The sequence below is a fragment of the Tripterygium wilfordii genome, chromosome 12, assembly GCF_013401445.1.
Source record: "Tripterygium wilfordii isolate XIE 37 chromosome 12, ASM1340144v1, whole genome shotgun sequence".
In the NCBI taxonomy this organism is placed as follows: Eukaryota; Viridiplantae; Streptophyta; class Magnoliopsida; order Celastrales; family Celastraceae; genus Tripterygium; species Tripterygium wilfordii.
The window spans coordinates 10,221,974-10,245,854 of record NC_052243.1 but is presented as its reverse complement, the minus strand read 5'-3'; the positions used below and the strand labels follow the sequence as shown (position 1 = coordinate 10,245,854).

Below are 23,881 nucleotides of genomic sequence, written 5' to 3'. Positions count from 1 at the left end.
CAACTTTCTCCAAGATAGAGCCTTCTTTGTTTTCTCTTCTTTGGGTCTGAAAAGGCCTCGCTTTTTCATGGGCTCGGTGGTTCATTTGTTTTATGCGTTTTACAGATTCAGCACTGCTGTTGCTGGTGATCTTTCTCAGGCATGGATTGAAGGTTTTTTCAAACCTGTGGTCAAGGAAGAGGTGGCTAGAGGCATAACTACGACGATGACGACAACCAATGTTGAAGATCTCCATCCTATCGTCTCCTTCCATGGAATCTTTGGATTCGAGCAAGGGGGCATGCGATATATTTCACATTTTTCTTCTCCATTTTTTTCTGCACTTCTAGCATTTCTCGATTTGAAATTAATATATTTTTTGTTTGTTTATTTTTTATTACTTGTTTTCAGAGATTGTCTTTGCTGTGACAAAGAAGAAATGTGAAAGAGCATTAATGATTTAGAAAAGAGGGATTATTTTCCTAACCGTCAGATTTAATCCGACGGCTAGAGGAATACACCGGAGGAGTCCAGTGTTTTTTTAACACTAGACCTCCCCTCAATCCCCCTAAACATGTCTAAGGACTGCCTACTAAATGTTTTAACACTCCAATTATTGTGCCTATTAAATAATAATGTCTCTCTTTTACTTTTCAATTTAGTTTGGTAATAGTAAGTATTAGGATTTTTCAATTTACTTTTTTTTTATGCTATAATTTCTTTTGTAATTAGGTTGTTTGATGGTATCTGCTAATACAATAATAAAGATCAAACAATGATTGTGAAATCTAACCAACTTTATTATAAGGATCCACCATCATCAATCAATCATCAATATATATATACAAACACATACGAAGGATTCAAAATCCTCTCCGCAATTACCGGCGCCACGTGGATGCCGCAACTTAAAGCTTGCACTTTCTAATCAAACCTAATAGAAGGGAATGATTGGCAACTTGAGTGATGAGAATTATTATAAGGATCCACCATCATCAATCAATCATCAATAAATATATATGTATCTGCTAATACAATAATAAAGATCAAACAATGATTGTGAAATCTAACCAACTTTATTATAAGGATCCACCATCATCAATCAATCATCAATAAATATATACACACACGAAGGATTCAAAAGTCCTCTCCGCAATTTCCAGCGCCGCGTGGATGTGATGAGATCCCACATCGTTAAAATAGGAGGACCAAACCTAGCTTATAAGCGCATAGTCTTCTCAACCTACCAGCCAAGGTTTTCATGGGATTCAACCCATGGGCCTTGGTTACAGCCGGCCCGTAAGGGCGTCGGTTGTGCTTTGATTGGCAAGCGGGGTTGGTCTGTGGCTGTGGGCCGGTGTGGTATTCATCATTGGTGCTCTCGTTGAGAGGTACTCACGTTTGCGGAGAGGGCTGCCGTCCGGGAAAGGGCTGCCGTCTGAAGGGCGAGCGTAGCCGCCAGGCGAGTGCAGCCGCCAGGCGAGCGTAGCCGCCGTGGACGTCGGCTCCCCAAGGGGGGAGGTCTGATGAGATCCCACATCGTTAAAATAGGAGGACCAAACCTAGATTATAAGCGCATGGTCTTCTCAACCTACCAGCCAAGGTTTTCATGGGATTCAGCCCATGGGCCTTGGTTACAGCCGGCCCGAAAGGGCGTCGGTTGGGCTTTGGTTGGCAAGGGGGGGTTGGTCTGTGGCTGTGGGTCGGTGTGGTTCTCATCAGGATGCCGCAACTTAAAGGTTGCACTTTCTAATCAAACCTAATAGAAGGGAATGATTGGTAACTTGAGTGATGAGAATTATTTAAAAAAACAAAAACAAAATGTAACGGACAAAAGAAAAAATTAAATTAAAATATATTGAATAACTTTAAGACTCACAACCACATACAATTAATAATATTCAAATAATTTTAAAATCATATTGAATAATAAAACAAATAGTCATATCAATTATCACCTATTAATTACATAGAAAAACAAAAGGATACAAGCTTAAATGAAACGTATTCACAATATAGATATAAAATAACACATAAAAACATACAGGATCACAATAAAGTTCTAAGAGATACTACAAGAACTTCATGAGAAAAATGAACAACTTCAATAAAACAACCAAATTATTGTCTGACCCTACAAATCATGGAATTAGTTGTCAGACAACAACCAAATTATTACGGATCAATAAGGCAAAGGTGCACATATAATACATTATTTATTGTTTTTATACAATTCAATAAACTATTTATAGCATTTTCAATAAAAAAATTGAAGAATAATATGAGTTTTTTGGGGGTCCGCAGTTGTGTAAATATTTTTAAACTGTCTAAAGACAAAAAAAAGTTGCACGACACATTGACATATGGAAAATGAGGAAAAAAATACATCAGCTAACAAATGAAGGGTTACATTTTCTTGTGGATATTGAATAACAAGGAAATCTAGACGTAAAACATCTAACAGGAACAACATTGTTCTTTCGTACAAATGCAAAATGTCCTGGGATGGCTTGCATCAACATAACCATATTATGATATCTAACCTAAATGAGATGCAAGCATACATGAAAATATTAGAGGGACATCAAAGAGACACCGAAGAAGAAAACTCTGATGATGAAGAAGATCCAGTTGAGGATGTATTCTTAGGAGATCTCATACAGGATGATCCCGTAGAAGATAATTCCTTAGTGGATGATCGTGCAAATGGGGAAATAAGTGAGATAGATGAGAACTAAATAGTTATTTTTATTTATTGTTGAATAATGTGTAAGGTTTTTTAAAATGCACCAGCACTATGAAAATTCATATTCAGCTTTATATTTGACTGCATGTGATTTTATTAGTTTTAAAAAAATTACAAATCACCGAGCTAAAACTGTCAAGGTGATCTTTCTTTAGAATATATCTTTACACAAAAGTGTATTTAAAATAACTAAATTAAATTTTTTTAAAAACAACGCTAAGTATTTAAATTTCAAATTAAAATTCGGATCAATAATTTGTAATATAAACTATCAATGCGAAATTATTAATCAACTGTCACTTTAAAGCTTCATATTCAAATATAAACAATCGCCCGCGCGGGTTCACCACTAATACTAGTTTGTTTCAATGTTTCTTTCCTTATTTTGACCATCTGGCCTAGTACTTGTTAATAATGAAACGTTTACGTAATATATTTATACTATACTCTTAAAATCCAAAGATTTCGCGCAATTCTACGGTTAGTCCGACACTTTTTATCTGCTCACAAGAGTGGTTGGTTTTTTGTGGGGTCCTTGGCGAACAAAACGACATCGTTTTGGTGCCCTTTCCATTGTGTATCCAAGCAAACCGACGTTGTCTTCGGTTGTTTTTTACCAAAAGCTTGAATAAGACTAAAGAAAATAGCAGAAACTTCACGAACGCTCGATCTGTAGGTGCATGTATCTGCTTTTCATGTATTTGTACGGGTGAACGGTGTGGTTCCCAGGTTTCTTCAAGCTCTCTCCTCTCCCCTTTCCTCTCACTTTCTTCTTTGTTAAGATCAGATCATTGATTTTAAGGGTTGATGCATGAGTGTACGGTGGAGCTGGGCTTCATCATCGCGTGGGCTTCTCTCCTTCAAAGTGCAAAGAATGCTTTAAAAGCTATTGTCAGGTTTGTGTCCAAATTATGGTGCTTCTTTTTTAATTAATTGAGAGGGAACCATAGTGTAAGATAGAATAGCAGAGCAAGAAAACCCAGAAATAAGCTTCTTCAATTAAATAAGTTTCTTTGATTATTTGATATTTTTCTTCAGTTTCTTTGATTATTTGATTATTTGATCATTTTTCTCTCATCACGAGGACTTCCTTCTTTGCTACCTCCCTCAGCGGTCTACTCGATCATGGTTCTTTTGTTCTCCAATAGCCTCTATTCAAATCCATGATCGTGGCCAAGTATGGTTTTCTAGGTTTTCCTTTTGATTATTCTTCGATCATCACCAGGTATGGTTTTCCAGTCGATTAGGTCGCTATATCTTTCTCTTTTGTTTCGATTCTAATCATTTGGGTAGAGTGATTAGGGTTACTCTCTAGCTGGGGTCTTCAATTTACGCAATTACGCTAGGTGAAAAGGAACTTTTTCAACTATGTTTGCGTAATATGACTTCTCTTCTTATGAATTGTTCTGGTGGTGGTTATAATGATGTCGCTTAAGCATGGAGGGACTCTTTTCAACCGACAATGCTATCAATTAAAACATATATACTTGCTAATTTCCTTTCCACGATTGTGTTTACATTTCAGAATATTGAAATTCTGCTCTTGCTAATTTCCTAAGCTGGTGGAGCATACTTCGTGCATCTTGCAAATCTGATGCTTCGAATGAATTCTTCTTTTCCTTTCCACAATTGTGCTTTGAACGTACTTTGGCAGATCTCATGTACCGGCCTGTGAACATGAAGATCTGTTCAATTGAAAGCCCGAATTTAGATTTGGGTCTTTGAACATAAAGATTTGAGGATCAAACGCTGGAATCAATGTAAGTTTCTTACACCTTACATCTCTTTATTGGGTTTTTTGGAAAACTAACACCTTTGAAAAACGAATTTGGAAAACTAACCCACTTTTTTAAAAACATGAAATCTAACACTTTTTTGAAAGGAATTGTCACAAATACCCTTATTCCATTAAAACCCAAACCCTTCTTGCGACATCTCCTTTCAAATTGTTCTTCTTTCACTTTTGTTATGTTTCCTCGGCACCATTTTCCATCGTATTCAACGCTACGCTTCGCTCCGATAGTTTTCATCCTCAAATATGCTGTTAATCTACGGTTTTTGCCTCTTTCGATCGCCCCTCTGCACCTAATATTTCTTGGTATGTATTAATTAATGTTATATTTGTGGTTCGAGTTAGCAATGGTTAGGGTTTGAGTTTTTCAATCTAGTAGTGCCTAGGATTTCGAGTATTCATTCAAGCAGTTTAGGGCTTCTTTCGAATAGGTTATTTAGGGTTTGAGCCTCTGAGGAGGTTATGTCGAGTTCCAACTTTATACAAAAGTTCGAGTAAGTTGTTTATTTGTTCGACTATTTACATATATATGTTCGAATAGTTGCTTGCCTCTCTCACGTGCTCTCACCTTCCCCAGATGGCTATCGGTTTGTCACTCATTCGTGGAAGGTCTCTTTGGCTCTGTACTTGTCACGCCCCTCTCTCCTAAGGTATACCGAAGTGTACCTATACCACAGGAACGTGACCGGCAGGGGACACCCCGTCCCCCGAACCTGATCCCAACTCATACAATTAAACTCAATAAAATAAATTGTAATAATAATAATCATACTAGCTCCCACAATGTATAATACCCAGTACTGAACCCAAAATATCATACATACCACCACCTAAATCACTTGAAATACCGGAGTATGAATACATCAGCGGAATAATAAAATATATCTACCCGATATCAAACCCAGTAATATATACAAAATACAATATCAAAAGTCCCCACACCCACTAAAGAGTCAGCCCAAGGCTACACACCAGCTCACGCATCCCGCCGCTGACCGCCATCACCTACATCCAACTCACCTGAAAGGGGATAAAGAAGAGGGGTGAGCCACAAAGCTCAGTAGGGCGTAGAGAGGAAACGCCAATATCCATAAATAATAATGATAAATCCAGAAATGAAATGCATAGTATGCAATACAGGAAATATACATCCATCAGTAAGTTAACCAAATAGCACAATAGCCGATAAGGCCAAGCAACACTAGAACCACCCACACTGGTCTCCAGAAATCCATACACCAATCCAATCAAGTGAAATGGTAGCCGATAAGGCTATCCAACACTGTAATCACCACATCAATCTCCAACAATCCATCACCCCTGGACCCACCCTAATCCCCGTAGGGTGTCTCAATCCAGGTCTACACCGAAACTGGATGAGGATCGAGTATCCCGATAGCATAGCCTACACCAGAGGGCGTCCCCTGTGATGCACCCCATCTCAGACGGTCCACCGGTATATATCCGGTCTGTATATGTATATATATATCATCCATCAGAAATCCATATCCGATCATTTGGGCGCCTATATGGGCCCACAATCCACATCCACATCCACATCCATATCCTCATCCAACACCTCCAATCACCCCACTCTCAGAAAACATACCAACAATGATATATATAACAGGGAATATAAATCAACATGCAAACAGGTCGTATTTCCACCCCTGGAAACCGACAAAACCATAATATCACCAGAGTCCCTAAAACCGGAACTCTAAAGTCACATGCAAGAGAATGGAAACCCCTACCTGGAAATGAGAGTGCTAAAACCAAGCACGCGTCCCAGGCAACCCCTACCTCGAAAAGTTAACCCGCTCCGAATCTCAATCGTGACCACCGTCTACACCGAAAAACACGATATATGAAAATACGGTAAAAATACGGTCGGTCAACTATGGTCAACGGCCAAATAGTACTGGTCAAAGTCAACGTATAAATAGTAACCGAGTCAAAGTCAATAGTCAAATAGTAACCGGGTCAGTAACCGGGTCAAATAGTACCCGACCGGGTCAAATCGGGTCAAATAGTACCCAGCCGAGTCAACTCGCCGGTTGACCGAGTCAACTCGGCCTGACTCGGTCAACTCGCCGGAAACCCATTTAACCCCATCGCCGGCGATCCGACCACCCAAACCTGTCAAATCTTATATCAAATTGAAGAACTCGATGAGATAAACTCATAGGTACCTGAAACACGTCAAACCGTTGCCGGAATCGGCCGGATCGACCAAAAGAAATCCGAGGAAATCGGAACTTCAAACTCCGATATCTCCCTAACCACAACTCCGATCGACGTGATTCAAGTTGGGTTATACTCGTCTCGTCAATACGCTTCTTTTGGTACCGGTGGTGTCGCTCACCGTCGTCGGACTCGGAAAATGAATAGTAACAAAGATGTACGGGAGAGAGAAAAGGAAGAAGAGAAAAAACTGCGTAAGAATTTTTATTTTTTTTTGATTTTAAGTTTTCTTTTATAATAACTTTGACTTACCAAAAACACCCATCTGTCAAAAACGCCCCTAACTAAATTGTTATAATTAACTTCAAAAATTCATAACAAATCAAATTTAAATCCGATTTAAGTAATTCTTACTTTAAAAATTTTCCTTTAAAATTCCCCATTTATTAAAAATATTTTTATAATTTTATCACAATTTAATTTTTACTCCTTCAAATACCGGTTCACCAACACAGAGGTTCCCTCCACCTCAACCACCACGAGAAGATACTATGAATAGTGTAAAATTAGACCAGGATATTACAGTACTTCTTTGATCATGTGAGTGGCAAGTCAAAGGAGTTTGGATTTGTGAAGTTCACTACTGAAAAGTGCAGCATGTAAGTACTCGAACATACAAAGGCAAACACTCAAACAAATATATGTAATTACTTAAACAAATACATGTAATTCTTGTTCGAGTATTTGATGTTATCTGTTCGAGTATTTAAAATTCTTGTTCGAGTAATTGATTATATATGTTCGAGTATTTTAAAATTCTTGTTCGAGTATTTAAAAGTCAACGGGGATAAACCCGGTTGAGATTCGGAAAGATATTAAAAAGACATCGTTTTGTAGTCCAACTGAGTTAATTAAGTTTCTGCACGTTTTATGTTTCCAATTTTTTAATTCTAGTTTAATTAGGAGTCCAATTTCGAGTATTTTGTTGTATCTGTTCGAGTATTTCGTTTTATTGTTTGAGTATTTCAGATTTGTTGTTCGAGTATTTTGTTTTATATGTTCGAGTATTTCAGTTTTCCAACTTTGACCGTTTGTAACTTTTGATCTGCTCGTGTGTTTTCTTATTATAATATGTTTCTGAGGACTGATTTTGAAGACCCAAAAGTCAATTTATGGTTCACCCCAGTTGAGATTCGGAAGGAGATCGAAAAGAAGTCGTTTTGAAGTCTAACAGTTTTTTGTTATACATTTTCTTGTTCGAGTAAATGGTGTATATGTTCGAGTATTACAAATATTTGTTCAAGTAAATAGTTTATACGTTCGAGTATATAGTTTATTTGTTCGAGTCATTGATGATATGTATTTGAGTATTTTGTTGTATTTGTTCGAGTATTTCAGATTTATTGTTCGAGTGTTTCAGTTTTTCAACTTTGACCGTCCGTAACTTTTGATCCGCTCATGTGTTTCCTTACTATAATATGTTTCCGAGGACTGATATTGAAGACCTACAAGTCTATTTGGGGTAAACCCCAATTGAGATTCGAAAAGAGATCAAAAAGACGTCGTTTTGAATTATCTGTTAGAGTAATTGTAATTATCTGTTCAAGTAATTGTAATCATCTGTTCGAGTATTTGGATTTATAAAGTGTTTCTAAATGAATTTTACATTTTCTTTTACAAAAATAAGTGTTGTTGACCTTGTTGTTATATACGGCAAAGACTGAGAATTTTCAGGAGGAATTTATAAATTCATTGGTGTTACTGAGAAATGTTTAGTAGTGAATGAGCCAATTTTCTATGATGATTTTTTGGAGAAGATATACAATATTACAGGAATTGATCAAACATCGAATGAGGTGGTCATGAAATTTTTCTATAACACATAGTTGCATATGAAACGGTTGATTGTATTACTCGAACCAAATATAGTATTACTCGAACATATACACCATTTCCATTTAGAAAAAAAATGTATTACTCGAACATATAAACTATTTACTCGAACAAATATTTGTAAAACTCGAACATATACACCATTTACTCGAACAAGAAAATGTATAACAAAAAAATATTCTTCACATCTCTTATTAACTCCGTTGGACTTCAAAACGATGCCTTTTCGATCTTCTTCAGAATCTCAACTGGGGTGAACTTCTAATAAAATTTTAGGTCTTCAAAATCAGTCCTCGAAAACATATTATAATAAGAAAACACACAAGCGGATCAAAAGTTACGGACGATCAAAGTTCAAAAATTGAAATACTCGAACATATAAAACAAAATACTCGAACAACAAATCTGAAATCCTCGAACAGATAATTACAATTACTCGAATAAATAATTACAATTACTCTAACATGTAATTCAAAATGACGCATTTTCAATCTCTTTCTGAATCTCAACTAGAGTAAACCCCAAATTGACTTTTAGGTCTTCAAAATCAGTCCTCGGAAACATATTATAATAAGGAAACACACAAGCGGATCAAAAGTTACGGACGGTTAAAGTTAGAAAACTTAAATACTCGAACATATAAAATAAAATACTCGAACAACAAATCTGAAATACTCGAACAATAAAACGAAATACTCGAACAACAAATCTGAAATATTCGAACAAATACAACAAAATACTCGAACAACAAATATGAAATACTGGAACATAGCACACAAAGTATCCTAAACTGCTCGAATGAATACTCGAAACCCTAAGCACTACTAGATTGAAAAATTCATACCCTAACCACTGTAAACTCGAAGCACAAATATAAAATTAAATAAAACATATCCATGAATAACCAGGTGTAGAGGGGCGATCGAATGAGGCAAAAATCGTAGATTAACAGCGTCAAATACAATGTGGAATAAGGGTATTTGGGACAATTCCTTTCAAAAAAGTGTTAGATTTCATGTTTTTAAAAAATTGGGTTAGATTTCAAAAATAAGTTTTGAAAAGTGCCACTTTTCCAAAAAAAACCCTTTAACTTTCTCTTTTATTTGATGATTAGCGTTAAAATTTTTGTTTCTCTTTGAGAAGATTGGTTACCAAAGGCCTCTCATGGAGTTTACGGGTTTTATCATCTTCAAAACTCTATGCATATTAAGTAATTTACTGTTCTTCTTCTTTATTCGCTCTTCAATGCTTTCTATCTCCACATCCCAAAGTTTTTTGACCGCAAATCAGAGTGCCATCTTACCTGGAGAAGCCATTTTGGTAAGAATGCTTAAATTTTGGTGATAGCCTACTATAATTGGTTGTTATTTTGTTATTTTGGTCTATTGATACATGAAGATGATCATTGATTTGATGTCTATCATGTTATATGTTATCAATACAATACAGGGCACTATTGTACTGATATTTCAAATAGCAAAGAAACAAGGTCAGGGAGCAAAAGACTTGATTGAAAGCTCAATAATAATTATTGAATGAAATTTATGGGCAATTGATTCTTGTTATAAGGACAATAAATTGGAGCAATTAGTGTGACGAAATCATTTTTTGGTTGAATGTAAAAAGACTCCAAAGTGATCATGATGAGCATGGTGAACATAATGCAATAAGTGTGTGTATGGAAATCCCATATTGAAAAAATACCATGTGGATGTGTAGTTTATAAGCTCAAGTGTTGTAGTAAGACTTTGGGCTTAAGGGCACCCAAGCTTTTGTAGGAGTGAGAGACTCCACATTATGAGCTTGGACTAAAACACACACGCGCGCATGCATCGGCCGGTCGATCGGGCGTGGCAAGGCCAAGCCCTTACGCGGGCTTAGACTTGGGTTCTTACTTGACCCAACAATTTCTTATATTTTTGCACTCTTTTACAAGCTGGTAAAAGAGAAGCCCAAATGCTGAATTGAATACGGACTAGTCAAGCCCGAAATTGCAACCCATGACTTGGTCAAGTCTTGTTGCACCTGACCTGGTCAAATAGCAGTCGTAACAACCCAAAATATGAGCTAGTGGTTGCAACATTTTTGGCCTAAAAATCAATGATTATTCACTGATTTTTCTAAGTTTTGGTTGCTGGGCTCTCCTATATAAGGAGAGCTTGGCAGCGGCTTTCACAGTACAACAACTCTTCTTCTTCTGTTATTCTGCTCTTCTAAGTCTCTGCTTCTCTGTCATCATCTGTCTGAGAGTGTACTTCTAAATTGGTTCGTCTAAGTCCATTAGTGTTAAAGTGCTGCTTACTAGTGGTTTGCGGAGTGTTGTATCTTGGGAAGGGTCTATCCGGAGAGCTTAGCACCAGTGGCTGGGACATTTCTCTTTAAGGAGATTCGTAAAAGGCGTACCTCGCTCCCACAATTCCTATCCAGCTGTTTACGGTTTTTGGTATTTTAATTTAAGCATTAGTTTTTGAGTTCATATATGCTATTGTGATATGCATACAATATGCTATGTTACTGTCTCTATTAATATTACTGTTTTGTAACTTAGTCATTCTTCATGCAATATAAATATTAATAAATTGATTATTGCATGCTATATTTCCAACAAGGAGTACTTAAAAGTGTGGAGGCCATCTTCAGATTGCACATGGTGCATAGTTAGCTTAGGGTTTCGGGTTTAGCTTTGCAGGTATGTAACTATGTATTCAGCTATTGTTTGCTTCATATGTCTTGGTTTGCTGTTGGAGAAACTTGGTTCATCTACTAGATAATACCATGACTTTCACATGTGTTGGGATCAATCATGTTTTGGGATTGCTTTTGACCTTTAGGGATCCTTCAATCATCACCAATCTCATGAAAAAAAAATTATAGGGCTCCCAATAAATGGATTTCTACGGTAGTAACTAAATTTGTCTTCACTTATAATGAATCCGGCTATGCTGCACTACTTACGTGAAAGTGATTAACCATTCGTATTGAATGGTAGTTGGAATTCTTTTATTGGTGGTGACTATTAGATTTTTTTTGGAATGTTGAATATCATTCTACACAACTTAATTTACTGATTGTGTCAGCTTTTCTATTGTAATGAAGATTATCATATGGAGGATGGTCGATCTTGGAAGGTTTGGAGGCCTTGGGTTGGCTGTGAATTTTATCACCTATGAGTTCAAAACTGCTGCTTTGAGTTCAAAATTGTTGAATATGGATTCTGAGTTTTTGGATGATCTTTGAGAAAAAATTGCAACTTCCGAAGGATATCGAGTGACATTTTATTGGACATTTGCAGAGCAATAAAGTGAAATCTTTATTAAGTATGTTTACTTCTTTCTTTTGTTTAAATTTCAAAACTTGGTTAATTTCGTTTGATAATTTTTTTGCTTTATTGTTTGTGCAGCTGGTGTAGACGATGAGCAGGTAAACATCATTATGACATCCAAAGTGGGTTCCTTTTACTTTTGTTGTTCGTCCTAGAGACCGTAACCAATCTGCATTAGTTGTCATGCAGGATTTGCCTTTATTAATGAATCTGATAGCAACGTAAGTAAAATAAGAAAGGAATAGTGTAACCCCAATGAAGATGGGATTCTGGCACAGGTAGAAATAAAGCTCCTTCTTAGGCATAAGAACCAACGGCGACGATGTTGAAGCTGATGATTTGGAAACTATGTCCTGACAATTAGAGGGCAGAAAAGTCCTCCACACAGCATCAGAATCTGCAGATTCCTTCATAGAACGTGAAACCGTCGACGATCTGCAAGCGTCCCACGGTGATGTGTAGGAACATACGAGATGCATACAAGATGCATGCATCTTTGATACAGGCTGACCTGTGAATTTTTCCCATATTCTACGTAGTGTTCGATTGTTATTTATGAGCTTCTTACACGAAAATTTGTTGCTCAACATGTCGTTGTCATCCGATTTTATTTATGGGCTACTTACACGAAAATTTATCACTTTACATTTGGTTGTCTTCAGGTTTATTAAATCTAGGTGCAAATTGGTTATTATCCTATTATAAAGATCTCGCAGCAACGCGGGGGTTACGATCTAGTGTATATATATATATATTAACAATGTAATAATGTAATTTTGGCTCTCTAACACAAGGGGATTAATGCTGAGTTTTCTTACTTTAGTATTTAGGTATTATAAGCCGGAGGTTGTAAGTTCAACTTTATGAATTTTTCCATTATCTCAATTTATCTCAACGTGTACGAATGTTACTCTGCTTTATTTCTTATATTGGGCCTCGGCTCATGTTTCAACTAATCCATGGAGGTTGTGGGATCTTCTGTTTACTAGCTAGGCAGTTATTCGGTAGACAATTGGGTGGGTTTCACGTTACTAAAAAAGTATTATAAGCTTTGAGACTTGTGAGGTTGCACATATTTATATAAGTTGTGAGATAAGTTGTCAGGTGTTGTACGAAATTTATAGCATAAGCTATCCTATTATAGCTCTGATTGACAGATCTTATTTGTTATCAAAATAATCTAACTTATAAGCTGTCAAAAATAAGTTAACTTGGCCTTATTTGGTGAGCGGATCCGATTCACCAAACACAGGGTACCATTGGGCGGTATCACCCTCCCAAAAAAAGCTATCAAAGTCAAAAGGAGCTTTTTCTGGGGCAGTGCCCTTTTAGTGTGGGTCCCAAGTCAAAAGGTATTGTTTTTTGTGGTGGTCCCACTCCTTTTTACGTGGGACCCACGCCAAAACATGATGGATATATTTTTTAAAATTTTTTTTGTTGTGGGTTTAGGAGTTTTTATTAAATATATTTATATATTGTCTATTTATATTATTAATATTAAATATATTTATATTTATATTAAATAGATTAATTTAATAAAATGAAATAAATATAATAATTAATATTTATATTGAAATGAAATTAAGAAAATACAAACAACATATATTTTACACAACTTAACTGCTAACAACCAGGGATGGATCTAGGAAATGGATTTGGTGGGCTTGGTTAGCAGTTCATGTAGGAATTTATGAGAGGGGAGCTGAAGGTTGACGGAGGTTCGGGGTCAGTGCCCCGAAAATTGTTTTAGGGCATTTAATGAAAAGTTATCGAGAATAAGTAAATATCTATTTAGTCCTTAAATTAAGTAAATATCTATATAGTACTTAAAATTAAACATCAAAATCTATATACTAAAAAGTGACTGGAATAAATAATCATTTAAGTTATGCTAAACAATTTTTCATTGAGTTGAAATCCTCTATCATCATGTATGAGTGTGTAGCAATCAATATTTGTTCACTTGTATGATTATGAGTGCATATCAATCAATAATTATTATTTTTAAATTAACCATACCTGTTGTAAAATTTTTAGAAAAATTTAAATAAGTGAATATAATTTGAAATTTGGTTATTTAATATTATATATGGTAATTTTTTTTAAAAATGTGAGGGTGGGCTAGACTAAGCATAGATCTGCCCCTGCTAACAATAGTTAACAGCTCTACCAAACACTTCATAACTTATTTCAGAGGTTTAAACTCAGTTTTTTTCCCATAACTTAATAGTTAGTGTTGAAAATTAACACAACCACTTTGTCAAACACACACTTACTATAAAAAAAATATCTATTTAAATTTAATTGAAAAGATCAAAAAAAAAATTTTATAATATTATATATAATGTTATCTTAATAAAAAAGAACCACAAAAAATTGAAAAAAACAAACATAAACTCTAAAATAAACTTCGATTTGAAGTTTATTATTTGTAGCTTATTAGAGCTTTATAAACTAGTTTATAAATTAGCTTATGTGGGTTAACAGACTATATATCAAGAAATTATCCTATCTCTCCCCTATTTCAAACTCATTGGATCAGTTTATTACACGTCTCCCATATCTAAATGAATTATGTACGGACCCCACTCAGAGTCATGATTGAATGATTCTGTCGTTTAGAAAATTAAAGACATTAAATGGTGCATCTCCTGTCACCCCGGCCTCTATTTAGGCATCAAAATCAATCATTTTTGGGTAGTCATGCATGCATAAATGGTCTAGTCGTGCTCCCATTTAGCGTAGCTGCTGCTTTCACTTGATTGGTGGTGCTGATGCTGGTGTCTTAACAAGACAAGAAGATCGATCGATCACAATGGGGAGGACTCCGTGTTGCAATGCACAAGGCCTGAAGAAAGGAGCATGGACACCCGATGAAGATCAAAAACTCGTTGCCTACATCAGCGAGCACGGCGAGGGAGGCTGGCGCACCTTGCCTCATAAAGCAGGTCACTCTCATCTCGATCGATTTATTAATCAATGGATATTTCACGTGTCACATGAATTGAAGTTCATTAAAATGAGGGATATTTTTTTAAGATTATATATATATATATATATATTTGTGTTTAAACTTGCACTTCTTTTGTTTGTAGGTCTTTCGAGGTGCGGTAAGAGTTGCAGGCTAAGATGGGCTAATTACCTAAGTCCAACCATTAAGAGAGGGCAATTCAGTTCAGATGAAGAGCAAACCATTATCAACCTTCATGCTACTTTAGGCAACAGGTGAAAATTTTTATTTTTTTTTTTGATTTGAAATTTTGTTCGTGATGGGTAAATGTTACAGATATCTCTTGTGGTTTAGGTCATTTTTAAACGTATCCACAGTGGTTCAAAAACTTTGATAGATATCCTTATACTTGGATTTATCTCTGACAAGTTTCTTTCATTTAATTTATATTTTGTTGGACCGATCAATGCGAAGTTTGAAAACAACCTTGTTTTTGCCAAATAAGGAGGTCGGAGGGGGAAAATTATTGGTGGTAAAACTTTTAGTTTCTTATGGCAATATAGAATGCTTAGGTGTACTTTCTGACGGAAAAAAACAAAAAAAGCACTTCCACCATGAAAGGTGCTATAAAAAGAATTTCACAAGAGATAAGGCTAAGTATATAGGATGATTCTCAATCTTTTGGAATTACAACAGACGTACTTCGAAATGACTCGAACCACAGAGATTTACCCTTCAATGATTTAGTTTTCCAAAACGATGCAATTACAATCTAATAGTTTTTTTTTAAAACAATTATTTCACTTTTGACTCTATAATCCAATCCAAGGAAAATATTATTATTATAAACAAGTGCGAAATTAGAAATAGATCTTTTTTCCCCTTAAAAATTCTCTATTGATATTATAGAAATATGAATTCTCTTATGCGGACACTCGTAAATTATATTAACTTACGCATACTTTTTGAGAGTGTAAATGAGTGAAATGACAAATGAGGATCATTGCTTTTGGTTCCATATATTTCAAATTAATGATGAGATTGTAGTGCGTTAGTTGATATAATTTACAAGCATCTACGTAAGATAATTTTTTATTATATAAATATTACTATTTATGCTACATTTTAAAGTGTTCTGTTTTCCGCAATAAAGAATCTGTGATTTTGTGCAGGTGGTCGGTAATGGCGAGCCGTTTACCGGGACGAACTGACAATGAGATCAAGAATTATTGGAACACGCATCTTAAGAAACGATTGACTGAGATTCGTATCGATCCAACGACACACAAGCCCACTGGGCCCACTTCTGATGTTACTACCAACCACGTGACTCCTGTCAGATCTTCCCCACGTGAGACCAACTATTTCCCGTCCACTTGTTCCAGGCCCATTTCAAGGTCGGCCCACATTATCAACAAAGTTGCCTCAAAGCTCGCGCCATTTGGACGTCTCGAAGCTGTCCACTCAGTGCTGTCATCAAACAGTTCTAGTACCACCAGCGCTGGTGGTGTTAACTGCAATGACGATACTGACCCTGATGTGGTCCTTAAATCACGGATCTCCGTATTCTCTTCGGGTTCGGCTAAGCTGCTTAACAAAATGGCTACGCGGCTCGGCTCGCCACAGCTTGGGATTAGTACACTAAAATCCATTTTAACGCTGCCTAATAAATCAGCTGAAGTTGGTCGGACTCGGAGCGATGGTCATAATATCGAAACAAGTGATTCGCCTGATTTATTAAATGATTGGCAAGTTTTCAGTACCAATGATAGCGAATGCGGTGGTGGCGGCGGCATCGGCGGCGTTTCCGATGTTAACTATAACATCGAGTCACCAATGTCGATACTATATTTGGAGTCGAATAGTGATTGTGTCCCAAGATGTGATTCAGATGAGCTATTTGGCACTTGCCAACAAGAGTATTCTTTGTTTGGATGATTAATTGTGAATAGTTATAACTTATATTTTAGATTAAGAATCGAGCACTCAAGCAGGAGCCGCTCAAAAGTTAAAACTAAATTTATTCCATATAAATTTAGTCTTAAAATCCTAATTCTTAAGTCTAGTTGCCTACCTCATTCCTAAGCCCATTCCGTATCAATTTTATGTGTATATATGTATACATGTATTTCTCCTCATTAGCCTTTTAAATTTTGCCACCCCTTATCATAAAGCTAAAATTATAGAGGGTCTCCCTTTTATTATTATTTTTTGTTAATTTCTTGTGAAAGGCAACTAGTCTAGTTGCAAAAAAAAAAAAACCCCAAAATATAAAAATAAAAAGGGTGTTGCTATTTATACCCACTCTACGTTTATACCTATTTAGAAAAAGTTAAAAAGCCAAGAAAGGCTACTTCTCTCTCTCTAGACTAACAAAATTTAAGGCCAGAGGAGGAACCAAACAAAGCAAATCCTCTCTTTCTCTCTCTTTCTGTGCATGAAAATCATCAATGTTATCATTAGTATTTAGTATTTATAATCCGGAGTTAGAAAGTCCTTACAATCTCTGCATGCAAGCCACATGGACAAGACCGTTATAGAATTATAGAATTGATTATATAAGGAAAATTTAATAAATTTAGAATAAGGAAGAAATTTTCTCGAATGCCTTAATGACGTCTATTTCTTTTACTCATAAAGTGAGTATATGAATATATATCCAGTTTTTTATCTTTAAAAGAATTGAATTGATATCATAATCGAATAGAAATATGATTACTTCTTATTCTTCTTTCTCTCTTTCTTCATTTCGAGATTCATCACGGTGTTTACTATATTTTACTTTATTTTATTTTTTTCATTTTCTCTTCTTTCCTCAGTATATTTGACAACCAAATGATAATATTAAGGCCTAGTTTGATAAAATATTTGGAAAGTAGCAGATATGCTGGATAATTTTATTAGCGGATATGCTGTAAAAATGTTTGGTAGTGTTTGGTTAAACTTTTGCTGATAACATTTATGTTGTGTAGCATATTGTGACAAATTACGTGTATGAGTATTATGTATTTTAGTTGTGACAGAGACATATAAATGTATTTATAAATAAAAATTGATTTGTAAAATAAAGATAATTAACTAATTTATAAAATAAAGATAATTAATTAATTTATAAATTATAGGTAATTAATTAATTTATAAAATAAAGATTATTAATTAATTTATTAAATAAAGATAATTAATTAATGGGGTGATGAATAAAATGGAAATGACAATGAAATACTAAGGACATAAAATTAATAGAAATAGAAATGCTAGTGAAATTGTTCAAATTGGTAACATTTTAAAATTAACATAATATGTTAATAAAATTACTCTCATATTACGTGTCCGGATATTGGTAATTTAACGCAAAAGTGTAGGGCAAAATAGTCTGGTAGGATTAGAACAGTCAAAAAGGGTGTCCCAACTCAGGAGTCCTTATAAGACAGACCTAGACAAAGAAGGGGGAGAGAGACAGTACTAGTATAATTTTGTTTTGTTTGTCGCTTTTTGTGATCATACGACGATGGGAGATTTCAGGACAGTACTGGTAGAGAGATAGTAAGGTGTAGGATGGATTTATGTAGTGAATAGGGTAAGTGTCTTTAGAAATTCCCAAATAAAAAAAAAGCTGACTTTGTCTTTTTTGTTTTTGGCATGACTATGACATTTGCAGTGCTGGAAAGTTCATAGAATCTTTCAACATAAAGGGACAGGGACCACATCTTCAATGGGTGGCGGGGTGTATTTTTATTACAGCAGGTCCCATTGTAATATAATTTTAAGTTAATAAAAAATTTTATTTTTATTTTTAAAAATAATAAATATATAGTATTCTTCCTAATGAATTCAATGGTATATTTTTTGTTAGAAACAAAAATCATATTAAACATGAAAAATACATGACAATTTTATACCGTCGGATATAAACACTAAACATTCGATGTCTCGATCGCGAGGAATTTGTTTTTTATTTTGAACAAAAAAATATGCCGTTGGATTCGTTAGATCGAATATTACATATTTACGATTTTTAAAAATTAAACAAAAAATTATTTATGCTCCAAAAGTGCTAGAGTGGGGTCTGCTGTAATTTTTACTACAGCCGACCCCCAGCACCCCATCTTCAATGCTCCGACATTTATATGATGTTAGATCTGGCTGTTGCAACCAGCACGCCATTAATGAAAACATGGGAATCATCACACTCAATAAGCGAATGACACGCATGCATTGGATAAAAAAACTTGTATTTTTATGATAGTTTTTATTGTAGATATGAAAGATTTGATATCACTAATTGCAAATCCAAATCTATCAATTCACAAAATGAGGTATTAAAATGAGTTCCTAATTTTTAGTGTTCAAAATGATTTTTAAAAATTTGAAAAAATAATATTTGTATCTTGATCGGTTTTACGAACCCGATAATATAATTTTTGTTTAAAACAAAATTCAAATGCAACCTAGAAAGTGTATGAAATATTTTTTGTTTTATATTTAACAATTCAGAATTATCATGCACTTTTTATGTTGAATTTGATTTTTGTTTTGAATAAAAATATGTATTGTTGGGTTCGTAAGACCGATCAATATATAAATATATTTTTTCCAATTTTTTTTTAAAGTTTTGAATGCTAAAAATTAGGACTCCATTTTAAGATCTCATTTTAGTATCTCATAAAAGAATTCATTATATATATATATGAGAGTAGGGTTGAAAATGGGTCGGGCCGCCCACGGGTGGCTCACAGGAGGCCCTATTTAGGCTCGGCCTGAGCTCGGTCCGTAAGTCAAATGGGCCGAGTTCGGGCCTAATGGGAAGCTCATTTGATATTTAGGGCCAAGCCCGGGCTTGGAGAAGTCCGGCCCGTAAGACCTCGGGCCTGTATATATATATACACATATGTATATTTATACATCATATATCAGCCTAAACAGACTGTCCATTGTTTAAGCCCATTCAAGAAACCCTAATTCCCTAAACCATAATCTCTTTACCTTTACCCTTACCATGGGCTCTGGCCTTGTAATGCCAATTGCTCCTATACGAAAAAAATTCTAGCAGAGAGAACGAGAGTCGAGAGAGCAAAGGAACCCTAAAACATCTTCTTGAGTCTCGATTTTCTTCCTGAAACGTTTCTTTTGTGGGTCTTCTCTAATGGGCAGAGAAGCAATCGTACCAGAAGAACTAGCATGATCATCATTTGCATCTATCAGTGCATAAGTCTTTTGCTTCCTAGCTAACATAGAAGCTTCCTTTTCTTGTTCCTCATAAAGATTTACGACAGATGCTTTTTTGGGGACTGGTGAATTTGAAATTGTGTGGTTTAAAATAAGGAATCGCTTGAGCTCTCATTTCTCGGCCTTTTATCAGGTATTTTTTCTCTCGATCTTAAACTCGTTTTATATGAAATGTATGAGCAGTATGTAGCTAATTTTGCCTCAACCAACGAGGAAGGTAGTAGTCAGAAATCTTCTAAATCTCAGGGAGATGATGTTGGTTCTAACTCTACAGTTGATATTAATTCTGGATGGTCCAAATTTGATAAGTTTGTAGACATGACTGAAAATGCTCCCCCTACAAAATCTGATTTGGATGTTTACCTAGGAGAAGTTGTTTATAAATGTTATCAAGAAGAAAGAGGAAAATGGAATGCTTTAGGTTGGTGGAGGGTAAATAGCCTAAAGTATTATATTTTGTCAAAAATGACTTCAGATGTTCTAGCTATTCCCATCACAACAGTAGCTTCAGAGGCTACATTCAGTGTAGGTAGTAAAGTTATCGACACATATTGGGCTAATTTAGCACCAACAACTGTTGAAGGTTTGATGTGTGGAGGTGATTGGATACGAAATCTTCATGGGTTAAAGAAGAAATCGCGTAAGGTGATCATTTCATTTCATATCACTGAACTTCCTATAATATTAAGTTTTAAAACCTCACATTTTAAATTGATGATTGTTTTCTCTATTTGTTTGCTGAAAGAAGAAAAGGATGAAGAGTTTGTTCTCAATGTTCCATAAAAGTTAGGTGAGTATAATACTATTAGATTATGTGATACATAAGCAACTTGTAAGAAAAAAAACCCAAATGGGGATTTCCTGCAATGGGTTTATTGTAATTTTTAAATTGCCTTGCCAGTCTTTGAAAATCATGGGATGTCGTGTTGTGCTATGCTAGAACTTGTAACAATCAAAGAGAAGCCAAATTTTGATTAAGATATAGAAGCAGTTTGTCATGCATTGAAGGTTAGTTTCTAAACATAAGTATATCTATGTCTTAATTTCTAAACACAAGTGATGTGAACACTGTGTGTGTGGGTGTGTTTTTAACTTGGATATTGATTTTCTTCCTTAGGTTTTTGAGTTTTGGACTCTGCATGATTTGCTTGTAAATACTGAATATGGTTGTTCCATGTACATATGAAAGTTGGTCTCCCTTTTACCAAAGATTCCCATGATAATGCATAGGTTGATTGATATGGATCATGTTACCAAATTCACTTGGCTAATTGCTACTTTGCTACTTGCTAGGTTGGAGTTTTGGAGGTTCAGAGTTCATTTCAAAACATGGAGATTCAAGCCTGCTTACAATCAAGAAGGATTGTTGGAGTTTAATTAAAGATTTTGTTATTGTTTATGAAGTATTTGACTCGTACATTATTTTGGAGTTTACTTACGGATTTTATGTAATGTTGACTGCTATTGAAGTAATTTTACTTGTATTAATGTTGGATTTTATTTGTGGCATTTTTACAAGGTTTTTTTTTTTTTGAATATTTATGATCAAGCCTACAAACGGACCAGGCTCAATGGGCCGAGCTCTTTTCTAACGAGCTAAGCCTGAGCTCGAGTTTTTGGAGCCTTTTAAGGCTCGGGCCGAGTTTAACTAGAACGGGCAGAACCAAGGGCCTGTTAAAGCCCGCCTCGGCCCATTTTGGTCCCTAAAGAGAGCAATATTTCTTGAGTCCTCTCCTCACAAGGGTGGAGTAGTGGAGAGGCACAATCCATGTGTACTAGTTTTAGCAATTCAAAAGCCAAAAAGTTTTTTAGTATCAAAATTGAATTAGTGTTTTACCAAATATTCATATAACACATAAAATATTTTACAGGTTCTCTTTTCTATCGATGTACTGAAATGATATTCAGGTTGTGTTTTGATGAAATTATTTGATAATTAAACCTATTTATCTCTCGAGTCATCCTGTTTGTCTTTTTTTTTTTTACATTACTAGAATAATATTGTGTGACAAAGAAACATGACTCGACCCTCAACTGTGAAATTAATGCTGATTTTTTTGGATAATTTGTGCTAAATTATCGGTGTTTTATACAACTCATAAATATGCTGCTCGCATTATTCAAAACCCCGCATCTTGGACGAGAAAATCTTCGGTGGTTTGTGCGCACCACGTCATCATGCTAACGTGGTGGGCACAAACCACTCAAAACTCAACACGTGGTAAGAAAATATTCCAACAAAATGCATCTATCAGATCTGTCTTTATCGCCATTCTTATTTCATCGAAGGACAAATTTGTTGAAAGGACCAAGGTATGGAAGAATAAAAAATCAAGATCGGAATTTGGGACAAGGTCGATTTTCTAATATCAATTGATTTGCCTGAGTCACTGGCTTGTCTTCCTCGTCCGGCCAATCAAGATCGGAAGATGTTAAACTGGCACTTCAAAGGGCTAGTAACAATCTGGCACTTCAAATGGCTTCTTTTTTTTTAAAATTTCTGATTAGAAAAATGGAATTACTTGCAAACCGTGCAGATATTGTGGACCTTTCCCTTATGTGTTCTGGTCGATTGGATTGCAAAATTGAGTTTCCACAACCCACAGAGGAAGCAAAAGCACGAATCTTGCAGGTCTTAACAAAGATTGGACACTGAAAAAAAAGAGTTTGGAATCCTCCCGGCTAGTACCCATCTCACTCTAATCTAGATTTGTAGAGATTCGTCGTCACAACCATTGCTCTTGGTCGTCGTTGCCCTCGGCTCATCGGCAGAGCTCGGTCTCTTCGACCGAGAGAGGATAATATATTTAATTTAACAATACTTTATCTTTCTCTTCTGATTGGGAAATTGAACTTTGCTGATTGGGATTAAAAGCCTTCATGTGTCGCGTGTTGAGTGGATTGTGTGCACCACGTTAGCATGATGATGTGATGCGCACAAACCACTGAAGATTTTCTCATCTTGGACAGAAATATACACAAATTGTTAGTCAACTGAGTTCAGCACCAGTGTCTACTGACGTTTTATACATGAACGCAAATAAACATAATTATGGTGTATGAAAATGATAGTTCTCCAAGTCTAATATTCACATGTAGCTTTTCTTCACTTCGGAATACTTGGTAACACAAATCAAATCCAATCCAAACAGTAAATACCAACAACGACAATTCCCACCGATTCTTCAATTTAATACAAACGATCACAATAGTCAATGGGCAATCACAACAATAGCAAGCTATAACCACAACCGAGTCAATTGAAGGGATAGGGGGTTTCAATTCTCCCCCAAAACTATGTTAAATCATGAATTAAAATGTGTGATTATGTATTTTGATGTTCATAATATTAGAATATAGTTGATTTTGGGGAAAAAAAAATCCAAATACTAAGTTTTAAGTCCTAAACCTTAAATCCTAATCTCTAAACCCCAAATACTAAAAATTAAGTTCTATGCCCTAAATTTTAAACCCTAAACCTTAAATTTTAAACCCTAAACACTAATTTCTAACTCCTAAACTCTAATATGTCATTTTCAAAAACAAAAATCATGATTTTTGGGGGAGAATTGGAGCCCCTCCCATCCCCAATTCAAGTGGAAGCATAAACAAATATCAAAGCATACCATTCAATGGGAAACCCACTTTGTCACGAACAATAAAGAAAAATCTCTGGTCTATGAATAATTACCCTCTCTAAATCCATTGTATGAGACAAGTATACAAACAAAAACCTTAGAACAATCCTAGACAAGTAATTACACCTAGGTGCTCCAAACGACTCCTCGA

The 23,881-nt window shown here is 35.3% G+C and overlaps 1 protein-coding gene and 1 long non-coding RNA gene across 3 annotated transcripts; both read left to right on the top strand.

Moving 5' to 3' along the window:
- Positions 1–3,291: 3,291 nt before the first annotated feature.
- Positions 3,292–12,608, top strand: LOC120010149. Of its 2 annotated transcripts, none has more exons than XR_005470826.1 (5): positions 3,292–3,621; positions 3,810–4,485; positions 11,705–11,911; positions 11,995–12,014; positions 12,106–12,608. It is a non-coding gene; the product is annotated as an uncharacterized LOC120010149 (long non-coding RNA). The 2 variants fall into 2 exon arrangements; XR_005470827.1 differs by having other exon boundaries at positions 3,293–3,621; positions 3,837–4,485.
- Positions 12,609–14,634: 2,026 nt separating this feature from the next.
- LOC120011481 (transcription factor MYB34-like) lies at positions 14,635–16,937 on the top strand. The gene is made up of 3 exons (XM_038862605.1): positions 14,635–14,864; positions 15,012–15,141; positions 16,039–16,937. The coding sequence occupies exons 1-3, from the start codon at positions 14,732–14,734 to the stop codon at positions 16,802–16,804; spliced, it is 1,029 nt and encodes a 342-aa protein (XP_038718533.1). The 5' UTR covers positions 14,635–14,731; the 3' UTR covers positions 16,805–16,937.
- The last annotated feature ends 6,944 nt before the right edge of the window (positions 16,938–23,881 follow it).